Raw genomic sequence first — 10,246 nt, forward strand, 5'->3', positions numbered from 1 at the left:
CTCACCTCACATCATTGTGTAGACATAAATCCAGATGTGCAAGTCCACCACTCAGAACAGATCTCTCCCCTGAGCACCGCCACTCATGTCCATCAACATCTCTCCCAGACATCCCAGCACCAGAATCCCATGAAGTTCAAAACTGCACTGGCATTGTCATTCAAATAAAACTATTCACCTTGCTAAGTGCCAAGAACAGTGCTCAGGGCTTTCCAGGTATGGCTTATTGCATGCTTATCACAAACTCATCTGACAAGCAGAAGAGCCACGGCTTTGAAAGCAGATGTAATTTCTCGGGCTCTCACAGCTGGTTCAAACACGGGTTCCTTACCCAGAAGTCCAGGCATTTAATTGCTTCACTCCACTGCCCCAGACCTGTCTGACTTCCCATGGCCTTCACTCCATCTCATTGCCATTGTGTGCCAAGCCTCCCAACACCAAACTTCAGAGCTGTTTTCAGCTCCCATCCCTTGCCCAAGCTCTGAAATACTGTCAGGACCCAATGATTGTACAGTCTCACTTCTCGCCTTTTGTAACAGTCTCTGACTGGATCCTTCCTCCATCCCCAACCTCCTACAGTCTATGCTCTACATGGCAGCCAGAGGGATTCTATTAAAAAGGTGTCAGTTCATGTCTGTCCTCTGCTCAAAACCCTCCCATGGCCCCCACCTCTCTCAGGATAAAATCCAAAGTCCTGGGCTTCCCTGGTGGCGCAGTGGTTGAGAATTTGCCTGCCAATGCAGGGGACACGGGTTCAAGCCCTGGTCCGGGAAGGTCCCACATGCCGCGGAGCAACTAAGCCCATGCGCCACAACTACTGAGCCTGCGCTCTAGAGCTCACGAGCCACAACTACTGAGCCTACGTGCCACAACTACTGAAGCCTGCGCGCCTAGAGCCCGTGCTCCACAACAAGAGAAGCCACTGCAATGAGAAGCCTGCGCACCACAACAAAGAGTAGCCCCCGCTCGCCGCAGCTAGAGAAAGCCCGTGCGCAGCAACGAAGACCCAACGCAGCCAAAAATAAATTAATTAAATAAATTAATTAATTAAAAAAAAATCCAAAGTCCTTACTTAGCCTTCAAGGCTGCAAACAACCTGCCCGCATTAACTCTCTAACCCCACCTCCTACTCCCTTCCCCATGGCTCACTCTGCTCCAGCCATACTGGACTCCTCGTTGTTACTAAGTAGTCCAGGCATGTTTCTACCCCAGGGCCTTTGCACTGGCTATTCTCCTGCCTGGATCACACTTCCTGCAGACATCCACGGGGCTTCCTCCCTCCTCCCTCGGGCATCTTCAGGTCTCTGCTCTGGTGGCACATACTCAAGGAGCACTTCTACCCCCAACTAATGGGTATGAACTTGAACCACAGCCTACCACACCTTGTCCCCTTAGCTGCTTTACCCTTATTTTATAAAATTCATCACCATAGAATGCATTACTTATTCACTGACTTGTTTACTGCCTGTTTCCCCTCAACTTGAACTTAAACTCTAGGAGAATAAGAGCATGTTTATTTCATCAAACATCTCAAGTGCCACTTACAGAGGCTTCACTTACATGTTTGTTGGTTGGCTGCAGTTCTTGTACCCACTCCCTCCTGTCCATTCTCACAGTCACCACCCTGGATCAAGCTCTCATTACGACTTCCCCAGACAACTTCTGGATCTCATGACCAGTCTCCCTCCGCCTGACCGCAGCCTCTTCAAACACACAGCTGCACGGCTACCCAGCCTGATATGAGGTACCTGGGCTCATATCAACCCATTCCCCTGCTCAACACCCTCACAAACCCAAGATTCCAGTCTACTCCCCACAAGCACAGGCTTTATAATCAGCAAATCTGGGTTCAAGCCCAGCTCTGCCCCTTGGACAAGTAACTTCATCCTTCTGAGCCCTCAGTTTACTCATTGGTAAAATGGGCTGATGAGTGACTCTCTCTTAAGGGATTATGGTAAGGATTAAAGAAGACAATACATATTCCTTATCTCAGCCTGGGCAGCAAATGTTAGCAGTTTTTATTATTATTCCTTTACTGTTCCAACTCTAACCGCCCTGACTCCCTTTCAACCTACGCTCCAGCCCAAATCAACGACTCACAACTCCCCCCACACACCCAGGTTCTTTACGCTCCATGCCTTTGCCATAATGAGTCCTCCACCTGGGATGCCCTTCTCACTCCTTACTTCTATGCCCTTCTCCTCTACTTCTGGTTCAAATGCCCCCTCCTCTACCAGGCCTTGGAAGTAATTTCCTCCCTCTTCAAATTCCCACAGCCCTTTATCTGCCCTTGTCACATGGCATTTATCAAGATCGTCCAGGAACCACCACCGTGTATGTGATTCCTCTCCCCTTCTCCTTGAGAGCTTCTTATTTATCTCAGTAGCCCTGTCAATGCTCAGAACAGGGCCTTGCTCAAGGGAAGTGCTCAGTAAATACTTAATGAATGGCAAGAGGGACACCATACTGTTTTCCAGCCCCCAAATCAGAAGATCCACTGGGATCGAGTCTACAAGCCACTTCTTACCAGCTGTGTAACCTTAAGCAAGTTCTTAAACTCTTAGAACCTTGGTTTTCCCATCTGTTAAATAGGGACAATAGGACCCCCTGTTCTGACCTCTCAGAATGTTACGGAATCAAAGGAGGTAGACACATGAAAATGCTTGGCAATGCACGTGGTACTTACACACCTATAAGATATGGTCGTCATAACCAACGATTCTCCCCTAAAAAGTTCATTCCTATTTGCCCAAAAAGATGCCTGAAAGAATCATCATCGAATGCAAGGCAGGATGTCAAGTGAGTTTTACTTTCTTCCTTATACTTTTATGTTACTCTGATTGTTTTTGCAGAGAACACGTGTTACTCATAGACTTGGGAAAAGGGAGATTGCGTTGCTTAAGAAAAAAGATTCATTCCTTTGGGTTAAGCATTGCTTTTGCCTTCCATATCAGCATTTAAATGCAATAGGGGCCCCTTAACACCTAGTATCAGCCGTCAGCAGATGTGTGCCTGCAAAGCAGGGTCTCTGACTATGGGCAGGAAGATGCAGAAGAGGGGCCATACCCAGGTTCACAAAGAGGCAGCTCTGCCGAGGCACAGGCCCCTGCTCTGCACACAACCCAGCCAGGCCCCACCAGAGAGCTCTCCTCCAGCCTAGGGTTCAGGAAGTGTGGCTTTGGCCACAGGCGAATGCCCTGGGACACTGGGGTGGGGACACAGGAGGCGGAGGGCGGCCTGGGGCTTCAGAAGGCCCTAAGGAGTTCCCGTGGGCCCCAGGCTAAGCTCATCCTACTTGGAGTCTTGAGGCCAAGGGAGCCCAGGAAAGGCAAGAAGCAATGTGACAGCCAAGCCCTCCCCCTGCTGGCCATTTCTGGAGTGGCAGTGCCAGCAGCACAGGGCAGGGTCCCCAGACACACACCCTCACACCTGGAGCCTAGTCAGGTTCAGGTGTCCAGAGGCATGTCAGAGCTGGGGAGCGCTCTTCCAGCACTGAGTGGCCCAAGGTCCCATCTCCCAGGCCCCCTGTTTTTGCCAGGTGGGGCATCTCCTGGCCCATCCTCCCTGAGTCCAGCCACAAGGAGATGAAAGGGAGGAGTGGGGGAGAGGAAGGCAGACGAAGGGGAGGGGGGAGGGTGTGGGGGAGAGGAGGGTCCTCACACTGCTGCCTCTGTCTCACTCCTCCCAGGCCCACCTGCGCCTCCTGGGCAGCGGGAGAAGCCATGGCTGCTACCACTGCCCGGATTTCCACTCCCGCCCCCAGGTATTGATTTCCTGCATCATTCATTTGTTGGCCTTGGCAGCTGTGATTAGCTCCCTCCATTCTCCCTATGGAGCCCTCACCCGTCCCTCCATGTTCCAGCAAAGCAGAGCTAATACCAGGCTCTAATCGAGGCTTTGTCACCCTGGCCCCAGCAGCTCACAGCCAGGCCTGGCCAATTACAAGTAGGCTCTTGGCATGTCCCCAGCCCGCCTCTCGAGGGTGCCTTCCTGGCTAGCAAACTCATCCTCTCTAACCACCCCCAGCCCCATTCCCCAGAGCCCCCTTCCAGGCAGGAAGCACAGGTTTGCAGCCTGCAGTGTACGATGGGACATCATGGGGCTCTTGACCTGAAGGAGGACTCTCTGGCCCGACGTCAGGCCTGGGAGCCCTCAGACTAGCACAGGGGTCAACTTAAACTCGGTGGGGCAGGGGTGCAGATGATGCTGACAAAGCAAACAAAACAGCCTGGATTTGTGGGCGCAAGGCCCTCTTTCTCCCTCATGTAGTTTCTATAACTGAGAAGGAAGAAGGGACAGAGGCAGGGATCTTCCTGAGGACATTTAGAAACCCCCAAGCCTTCTGCTTGCCCTGGGAGGCAAGAGTTTTCTGATGCGATGCCTTCCTTCTCCAGGGGACAGCCAGTTTCAAGGCATGGGGTAGAAATGCCAGTGAAAAATCCCAAGGGTGCCCACACTCAGATCAACACCCAGAAGACGGCACTGGGAGACACACTTCCTGAAATTCTCTCTCTGCACCCCTCAGAGGAGGGAAAAAAACCTGACTTGGTGATAATTCTGTAAGCTATGTTGCTCCTGTCAAATTATTCAACATCTGTCTTCATGTTCCCACAAAAATTAGCATAGGATAGTAGTTTCTGATGACACCTTTGGTGAAATATTTTGACTTCCACCAGTAAGTTGCAAACAACCTGTCTTAAGGATAATGTCAATTTGCACTCCTGCATATTAAATAATCCAGGGGTTTGTTGTGTTTTTGTAAAGGAGAGGAGTCCCACTGACCTGCCCCTGGCTGGAAGTCCAGCAGCTATGGAAGGAAGAGAGGAAGCCAGGATGGAGGAGGGGGTGTTTTCTGATGCTATCCACACATAGATTATTCCTCCTCCATCACCTAGCTACTGTCTTTGCCCCAGAACTAGGCGTCTGGGGCCAGCCCACCCCCCTGGCTTGCCAGAAAGCAGATTACAGGATCCACTGGGAGCACAACAAACTGGGCCAGGAGATTGGGAGGTAGGAGGGAAGAGGGGACAGGCTCCAAATGGACCATCTGGTCCAGTACTCAGCTCCTGTAGCATCTGTGCCCCCAAGAAGAGCAAAACAACCTGACCAGACTGACAGCACCTCCCCAGCCCTATTGTAGACAGCGGACCTCAGAGACGACAAGAGCACACTCAGAGGGAAGCCAGGCATAGGGCTCCAGGCACCTGCCTTCCACCAGCCTCATCAGAGACCCACAGCCCAGGCCAGATCCTGATGGGTTTATCCTACACAGCCTGCTCTTCCTGCCTCTCCTCAATTCAGTTTCCATGTCAATCTGCCCCTCCCTCAGCCACACAGGCTGGGGTTCCCTCCCTCCGGCACACTTCTTCTTTTGTGCCTTGAGTAAAACCTGCCTCCCTTCTCACTGCCAGGGAAGCTGAGGTCCCCTCCGGCTGCCGGCCTAGGACTCCATGACTCTCCCTAAGCAGAGACTCTCAGAGAGACCCCACTACGCTGCTGGAAACCATCCTAGACAGAGTTCTTGGAGAGAAAGAATTTCAAGAAGCATTTCCTCAACTTCTCCCCAACAATGGCCCTTCATTCGTGCAACAAGTACTTGCCAGCTCCTGCTGTGTGCCGGGCACCGTGCTAGGTGCTGACATACAATGATGGGCATGAGTGGCCATCCCTCACCCCTACACTCTACTCTTTCTCAAACTGCTTCATCTGCTTTGGGGGGCGGGTGGAGCAGAAGAACTAGCTCACCATATGATTTCTTTTTTTTTTTTAAGAACTAATATTTTTTTAATTAATTAATTTATTTTTGGCTGCGTTGGGTTTTCGTTGCTGCTCGCGGGCTTTCTCTAGTTGCGGTGAGTGGGGCTACTCTTCATTGCGGTGCACGGGCTTCTCATTGCGGTGGCTTCTCTTGTTGTGGACATGGGCTCTAGGTACGCGGGCTTCAGTAGTTGTGGCTCGCGGGCTCTAGAACGCAGGCTCAGTAGTTGTGGTGCACGGGCGTAGTTGCTCCGCGGCATGTGGGATCTTCCGGGACCAGGGCTCAAACCCGTGTACCCTGCATTGGCAGGCGGATTCTTAACCACTGCGCCACCAGGGAAGCCCCTCCCATACTATTTCTTTAACCCAGACCCGGTGATACCATAGTTCTCCCTTCTGCTATATCTGGCCAAAGCTTCTAGCATCACAAGGAACTCGGCAGCCTCTTGTGGTCCTCCTCCTCACTAGATCCTCCACTCTCCAACCACCTCGATTAAGACTTCTCACCCTGCAGTTCCCCTGAGGCCTTCCTTGGAGTCATGCTCTCAAAGGGCAAGTGGAAAGAATGTCACCCAAGAGCTCCGGGTTGGCCCCAGTGCACAGCAACACACCTTGATGTGCTCTGAGTGAGAGCAGCTGGGACCCAGGCACACGAGGGAGTGGAGAAAATACAGAGAAAGGGGGACTTACAAGCCAACGGCTAAATCCTGGCCCCAAAGTACTCTGAATCAGGGTCCACAGAAACTACTGCCCCACCCCCTGCCTTCATTGCTGAGGTTTCCAGGCTAGGCTCAGGGGAGCTTCTTCAAGATGGGTCCCATGTAGCCCCGATAAGGTTGAAGAAACTGGAGGGGATAGAGAAGAGGAATGGCCAGGAGATGGGCCTGCCAGATCTGCCCAAGGGCACTCAGAGGGAGGAGCAGGGTGGAGGATAGCAGCAGAGGCGGAGGGCTCCCCATCGCTCTCCAGAGCCCCTGGGGTGTGGTGAGAAGGCAAAGACCTCAGCAGGTCCCTCCTTAGGCCACCTCTTAAGGAGACAGTGAAGCTGTAGGGAAACCTTGAGGAGAAAAAAGAAAGAGGACCCCCCAGTACACCCTGATGTCTTCCCCTACCCTGGGGAGGCCAAGGCCCTTGGAAGACGCTCAGTGGCCTCCTCTCCACAATGCAGCCTCGCTCAGTCCCTGCTGCATTCTTCCTCCTTCTTTCCCTTTCTTTCCTGGCCTATGTAAAGAGCCAGGCAGTAAGAGACACACAAACTAATTAAGAAGCAGAGTTTGGCCAGATGCCTGGGCCAGCCTCCCCAGGGAATTAAGCCCAAGCCAGCTAGCTGTGTAGAGCCAGGAGGATGTCACCTCCCAGATACCCCCAGGACATCCCTCCCTCTTGCCGGGCTCAGGGAGACAGGCCAGGCATCCCCAGAAGGAAGCATTTAGCATCTGCACTTGAGGCTGGCAGCTGAGGGACAATGCCTCTGCCCCCGCCCCCTCAACAGAATAGGTCAAACCCTCTCCCGATCTAAAGGTGAATAATTAGGTCCTCAACCCTAGAGAAAGAAGGAAAGAGAATCTTCCTCACTCCAGCTACACATCATTAAAAAAGTGACCTATACAGACCACCCTGCAGTTAGAAGAAGGTAAAGTAAGGGCCACCGGGCCCCAAAGACTTTTTGTGCTGTGGGTCAGGGCATTGCTGGCTGCCAGAACTCAGAGAGAAAGTCCCTGAGAGGGATGAGCCCTCGTCCTCCTGAACGGATGATGCCCACTCCCGGGATCTTTCTCCCGGAAAACCCACGAGGGAGAAGGAAAAAGGGGTAACCAGAGTTCCCTTGGCGCCTGAGAGTGTGGGTGCGGACGCGGGAGCAAAGCTGCGTGGCAGGAGGCAGAGTTTCGACACGTAGCCTGATGGGTGCGTGCAGTGTTTGCTTTTCTGGGGACTGTGGCTGAATGTGTGCGCGCAGGCAGAAGGAAGGTGGGGCTGGGGTTTTGTAGCTGGGAACCGGGGACAGGAAGAACTAACTGGCTCAGGAGAGGTCCGAAAAGGGATTCTGGGGTCTTGGGAGCCGGATCTAGGGGATGCCTGCATCGGCTTGGGCTGTCAAGAAGCGAAGCAGCGAAGCCCAGCGAGAGCCGGGAAGGCGAGCCAGCCGCCGGGCCGCGGTACTGACAGCCGGCTCGCTCGCCAGCCGGGCGCAACTCCTCATCGTGCATCGCTCGGCTTCCACTCCGGAGGCCGAGCCAGGGTGGGATGAGGCTTCGGTGCAAGTCGTTTTCCCAGCCCCCGGTGTGCGGTCTGTCAGGGTCTCCCGAGCCAACTGGGTGCTCTCAAGGGTTCCGATTCACTCCCGCCCCTGGCAGGGTTTGGGAAAGTGGGTACTACCTCCCCCTGGCATCCCTGGCTTCACGCCAGACCCTACAACCTGTCTCCGTGCTCTGAAGCAGCTAGCTCGATCTCCTCGCTCTCTGGAAAAGGGCGGGGACCCGGGCATCCACTCCAGAGTCCGAGCCGGGGTACCCACCAAACCCGGGCAGCGCGCACTTTGCGCCTTTTGCAAAGTTTCCGCGCGGTGCTAAGCCGGCATGGAGCGGGACGCGGGCTCTTACCGTAGACTCCTTGTCCCTGGCAGTGTAAGGGGATCAGCGCCAGAAGTAGAAGGCAGGTCACCTCCATCTTCACGGCCCGTGCTTCATCCCCGCGAGGCGGCACAGCCCGAGAGGCGGTGGGGGGCGCCTCCGCCGGGGCCCTGCGATGCCCCTTGCGTCTTCCCCTTCCCCGAGAGGCGACGGAGGGGGCGGCGGCGGCGACGGAAATCAGGAGGCTGAGGAGTCGGCGGTGGCGGCGGCAGCGACCTGGGTTTCTCCTCCGGCGGGGCCGCTGCCCGCGTGGGAACGCAGGGGGCGCTGGCCCGGCCCCGGGTGCCTCGGCGCGCCCGGCGCAGCAGCCAGCGCCCCGGCCCGAGAAGTCCGGCCGCCGAGCCTCTCCGGGTTCCCAGGGATGTCCGCTCGGGGTTCTGGGCGCCAGGGACCCCTTTGCGGAGGCGAAGGCGCTTCGATCCAACAGGCCACCGACGACTGACAAACTTGTCGTTTCCCCGCCCAGGGGACGCCCCTCCGCGGAGCTGGGGCGGGGAGGCCGGGGCTCCGCTGGGGTTAATCCGCTGTCTCCAGTTCTGCGGCTGGTGCTGGGGGCTCAATGGCCCGACCCAAGGGGGCCGGGCCGGGCGTCCTCTCGGAGGCGAAAAGCCCCGGCTCTGGCCCTCGTGAGCAGGGGAGAAGCGCGGGCTAGGCTCCGCGGAGGGGCGAGAGTCACGGGTCCACGGGTCCGCGAAGTTAGCCGAGCCACCGAGGAACCCCGGGGAGGAATCGCGCCCCAGCGCCCCGCGGGAATCAGGAGAGCAATTCCATCCAAGAGAGACCCCAGAACGCGGGGAAAGAAGGAAAGTTTGAGTCGTTTGAAAAATATTCGCGCTCTCGCCAAGGCCTGGGCTGCGGCGCGGAAGTCGCTCGCCGCCTCTGCTCGCCTCGCTCCGCTCCCGCCGTCTGGCCGTGGCGGTGGCGCTCCCGGGCTCGGCGCTCTCGGGAGAGCCGGGATGCGCCGCGACCCAAGTTGGTCGTCCCCGTCCCCGCCCCCGCCCGGCGGCCTCCGCCGGCGGGGGCCCAGAGCAGGCGGGGCCGGGCCGGGCTGCCGGGCGCGGCTGCAGCTGGGCTCCGGGCCGCGAGAGCGCTCCGTTCGCTCGGCAACTTGGGCTTCGCTGTGCTGCTTTTTCCCCGCTCCGAGCTTTTCATTCCGCGCTCCCCCCGCCTCCCCCTCTCCTCCCTCCTCCTCGCGTCTTCTCGTTCGGTCTCTCGCTCTCCCACCCTTTGTCGCTCGCTCTCCTGTTTGATTCCCCTCCAGTTAAAAAAAAGGAGCCAATTAAAGGCAGCGCAGCTCGCCGGGTCCAGCCTCTGTCCAATTTCCTCGCCTCCCCCAGGACCAATTAGAGAAAACAAAACAGGGCTGGGGGAAGCAGACTGCCTTTCTCTCTCTCTCTCCCTCTCTCCCTCTCTTTCTCTCTCTCTCCCCCCTCCCCCCTCCCTCTCTCTCCCCCTCCCCTCCCCCTCTCTGCACCCACCCTTCTCTCCCTCTCTCCGCCCCCCCATCCCCCCAGCAGGAAAATGTCAGAAAGCAGAAATGGATCCATCTATCCCGAGGACAGAGGCGAAGAGACGTGGGTTTCGGCGCGGGCTCTGCAGCGCGCTCGCACACTCGCTCTTCGCCCGCCCTTGCACACCCAGACCGGCTGCCCGAGCCGGGTGCACCGATCCCAGTACTCTCGCTGGGCAAGCACGGCCGTTCGCCCCAGGGACTCTAGCCTAGCCTGCGGGGCACTGCCCACTTTGTAAATGTTTTGTACTTCTGGGGGGGCGGGACTGAAGCGGGGGTCGAAGGGAAAGGCCGGGGGCCGGGGCGCCCGCGGCTCTTGGGGTCCTGCAGGCTCGCGAGCCGGTCGCCT

The 10,246-nt window shown here is 56.4% G+C and overlaps 1 protein-coding gene across 4 annotated transcripts in view; it reads right to left on the reverse strand.

The window, feature by feature from the left end:
- MDGA1 (MAM domain containing glycosylphosphatidylinositol anchor 1) overlaps positions 1–8,555 on the reverse strand; it is a 57,782-nt gene extending 49,227 nt beyond the window's left edge. For all 4 annotated transcript variants that reach the window (XM_060308005.1, XM_030870849.2, XM_060308004.1 and 1 more), the window contains exon 1: positions 8,358–8,555. In XM_060308005.1, the coding sequence (XP_060163988.1) occupies positions 8,358–8,424 (67 nt within the window). In that variant the 5' untranslated portion in view covers positions 8,425–8,555. The remainder of the gene's footprint in view (positions 1–8,357) is intronic.
- Positions 8,556–10,246: the final 1,691 nt, after the last annotated feature.

The sequence above is a fragment of the Globicephala melas genome, chromosome 11 (assembly GCF_963455315.2).
Source record: "Globicephala melas chromosome 11, mGloMel1.2, whole genome shotgun sequence".
In the NCBI taxonomy this organism is placed as follows: Eukaryota; Metazoa; Chordata; class Mammalia; order Artiodactyla; family Delphinidae; genus Globicephala; species Globicephala melas.